The sequence below is a fragment of the Takifugu rubripes genome, chromosome 4, assembly GCF_901000725.2.
Source record: "Takifugu rubripes chromosome 4, fTakRub1.2, whole genome shotgun sequence".
In the NCBI taxonomy this organism is placed as follows: domain Eukaryota; kingdom Metazoa; phylum Chordata; class Actinopteri; order Tetraodontiformes; family Tetraodontidae; genus Takifugu; species Takifugu rubripes.
Window position 1 is genome coordinate 5,466,516 of NC_042288.1, and position 3,513 is coordinate 5,470,028.

General features: G+C 44.2%; 1 protein-coding gene across 1 annotated transcript in view; it reads right to left on the reverse strand.

Moving 5' to 3' along the window:
• The window catches only part of wapla (WAPL cohesin release factor a), a 13,552-nt gene extending 10,313 nt beyond the window's left edge, over positions 1–3,239 (reverse strand). The window contains exons 1-4 of the mRNA XM_011603031.2: positions 2,926–3,239; positions 1,957–2,370; positions 1,069–1,753; positions 1–76 (exon numbers count right to left, since the gene is read on the reverse strand). The exon at positions 1–76 is cut by the window's left edge and continues 232 nt beyond it. Coding sequence (XP_011601333.2) covers positions 1–76; positions 1,069–1,753; positions 1,957–2,344 — 1,149 coding nt within the window. The 5' untranslated portion in view covers positions 2,345–2,370; positions 2,926–3,239. The remainder of the gene's footprint in view (positions 77–1,068; positions 1,754–1,956; positions 2,371–2,925) is intronic.
• Positions 3,240–3,513: the final 274 nt, after the last annotated feature.

Here is a 3,513-nt window from a genome sequence, read left to right on the forward strand (position 1 = left end):
TTTGTCCTCAAAGCCAAAGAACTCCAGCTTGGTCTCCGTCTTTGTCTTCTTGGCCTTCATCTGTGTGGGTCTGAACCTGCAGAAACACCAGATTTGTTTGTTTTCTCAGTGTGGGTTTCAATTATGATGCTGCACACTGCCAGAGTCTTCGACTGCCGGGGTTTGTGTGCTGGTGTATTGCTGTTGCACGTGATAGTCTTCACACACAGGCACTTGGAGACATGCCCACCCAGCTCCTGATAAGCCTGCAGTCAGTACATTGACATGACACTTGGGGGAAAAAAAATCTGACTATAATTGGACAACTAAAGTGCATGTTAATGTATTAGTCTGACTAGTATCGGAGTCCTCTGTATCCGACGGAGACCCCCAGATAATGTGACTAGAAATCGACTTTCTCTGGGATGTATGCACCTTTATTGGAGTTCAGACAAAGCATGTGTGCATGCTCCACAACACCTGCACTGGCATATGACCCCGGACCCAAAAACATCTGTGAATGCTAGTCATGACTACGAGGGATTTCTTGCACTTTATTTTTTTGCACGAGATGCAAAGCTGTATTATTATTATCCATTTGCCTCATTACTTCAGTTGGTTATTATGTGACAAAACAGGTCAATTGGAATTTTCCAGATAAACTGGCACAAGGACCAAACTCCGACAAGACGTCAAAGTCAAATTTTTGTGCACAGCTCGTTTAAACTGGGCATGAAAACATACTGACTGATGGGTGTGAACATCAGAGGTGTAAAAGGAGCCAAACTGATCCTCATTTGAGAGAAACAGGGATTTGAACAGCCCAAACTGACCATCTGCTTCCATGAGCAATCTGAGGCTTCAAAAAAAGCTGTGAATTTGAGTTGAGCGTAACTCACAAGGTTTAAAGCAAATTAGCAACTGCAACCAAATTCAAATCCAGGTATAACAGCACATGTCCTGGATCCACATTTCTGTCTGAGCTGTAACTGGCTGACCACTGGAACCCCACTGCACATCCCACTACCCAACAGACTACGGAGAGAAAGCTCAGAGCAACGTTAAAAACATAAATGAAGTAACATTTACCTGGTAGGTTTGGGTGGGACACTATCTGATTTCTTCCTCATCTGGCCTGCTTCACCAAGGTCAGCAGGGGTAGCCGGGGTGACCATCTCGTCAATGCTTCGCTCTACGGTGTCCTGCAAGGTGACGTTGCACACAGAGACGCAGGAGGGGTGGAGAACGGTGTAGTCCCGAACCCTCCCGCCACCTCTGCCTGCGGGCTTGGCCGCAGGTTTAGCACCACTTACAGTAGAACTTCGACTAGCAGAAAGGACACTGTTGTGCTTGTCTTGTGCACCCACTTGAGTAGTGCTGGTTAGTTCAACAGGCTCAGAGGCCATTTTGTTGGGTTTGCCTGGCCGCAGGTATTTCTTGCAGTTTGAGGTCCTAAGGGTAAACGGGGAAGGAGGAATGTTGTCCACTGGTTGTGGTGGAGGCTCCGACTCATCCATTTTAACTTCTGCTGTTGTTGCTTCGTCATAATCAGACGCATTAGAAAAGTCTCTACTGCCACTTGGCTCATATGGTGACCGAGACACATCCACGTTAGAAGATAATATGGCCTTTTCGGACACCGGGATGTTCTCCTCACCAGATCGGACTGCGTTTGACTGAAGTGCCACGCATTCTGTTTTTTGGTTGCTAAGTGATATATTTTTGAACCAGGGCTGGTTATTTTTAACAACCTTCCCTTCAGATGTAGGCTTGCCTATAAGTAAAGAAGAAAGGGACACCCATCGAACAATCAGCATCTAATAATGATTATTAACTCAACCGAAAGCAGGTCACATTACAGAATATAAAACATTACAGAATGACAGAACAGCATCCTAATATAAGGTGTGAGGCAAAACAACTGAATGATCTGTTTAAACAATGCATGCATTAATGTAAATTGTGTTGATTACTTACTTATTAAGCTGGCTTTTGAGCTTGCAGACTCCCTTGCAGGAGCCCCAGCAGTGCCCACTTCAGCACTCTGTCCCGTTGATGGCTTTGTCACGTTACCATCATTAGCTTTTGGCTGAGACACGTTGTGACAGGTGAGGCTTTTGGATTCCTCGTCACTGTCGAAGCCAAATGGGTCGTCCTCACTGTCACTGTCCTCAAGCCTGGGCCTCTTGGGAACCTCAGACACATCGGACTTTATGAGGGGTCTTTTGGCTCCCAGCTGAGCTTTGAAGGTGGTCTCTCCCCATCTGGTGGTCAAAGTAGGCTTTCTATTGGAGAATACTTCTTCGAATTTTGAATTGGCCTCGCCTCCCTTGCGGTTGTAGGTTTTACCGAATCTAGAAGTCATGCTGGCTGCTTTAGATTACACATTACCTGCGAATACAGCAGAGGATATTCACTCTGTATCCAAACGCTGAAACACTTAAACATTACACAGTGCATGTATCAATCACAGCTTAAACAAAGTGTACAACTCGACATGACATTAAAAGGTAACGAAACAACGTAGAAGGTCCAAGTGCACGACCGAGAGTTGGGCCGTGTTGGTAAAGGTTGATAGCAAGAACTGTTAGCTATTGGCTACTTCGCTAGCTAAAGCAACGTTTTTAGACGGATGGGGAATGAAATCAAACCAAATTAAAAGACGAATATATTTTTACCAACAATGTGATACATGTCGTCATACTAGCGGCAAGATTACTTTGAGTACCTTGGCTAGGCCTATAATAGCTAGTAAAGTTATTAGAAAGTTAGCGATTAGCTGCAACAACGCAGCTAAACTACGCTAAGGCCAACTTAAGACTGTTTACATTTCATATCTTCTTGCATCAAACCTAAAAAATGTGTATTATGCTTTCTTGTTTATCTCGAGAAGCAATTCTTGCTTAAAACAATCCTCCTTAACAATGATGAGCGTCACACATGTACCTTCCAACTCTTGCGACTCGGGAAACCTCCGCTTGTTTGTTAGCCAGCCGGCTAGGCCTGATCCTCCACTCGCGAACAAATCAAGCGGCTTAAGTGTGGTCACTAGAGTCAAAAAGAATGCTAGAAATACATCTCCCGACTAAATATACACCAGGAGCAATGCTCATTACTGACGAAAGCTAACAAGGCCCAGCGGTTGCAAGTATCTACAAAAAAGAGTGTTTAATCTGGACTTTTTGCAAGCTGTAGCGATATTGACAGCCATTAAAACATCCCCTCCCTTCTCACTCCTTGGATAGAACCCTATCTAGTCAACCGAAAGATGAAAATGAACCAATCAGCGAACAGAATGGTTCTGCGTTCCTCCAAGGCCGATCAGTAAACGTGGCTGTGATTGGTCCAAATCTGAAGCCAAAACAGACGATAGGGGGCGCAAGAGTACTGTCGAAGTTCATTCCAATTGGTGGGAGTGAAAAAGACTCTTCTGGTCCCGGGACGTTAAAAATAAGCTTAACTTTCAGAGATAAGTAATTTTCAAACAATATAACTACTTAGTTTTTAATTATTTGTAGGTTTGGTTTGTAAAAA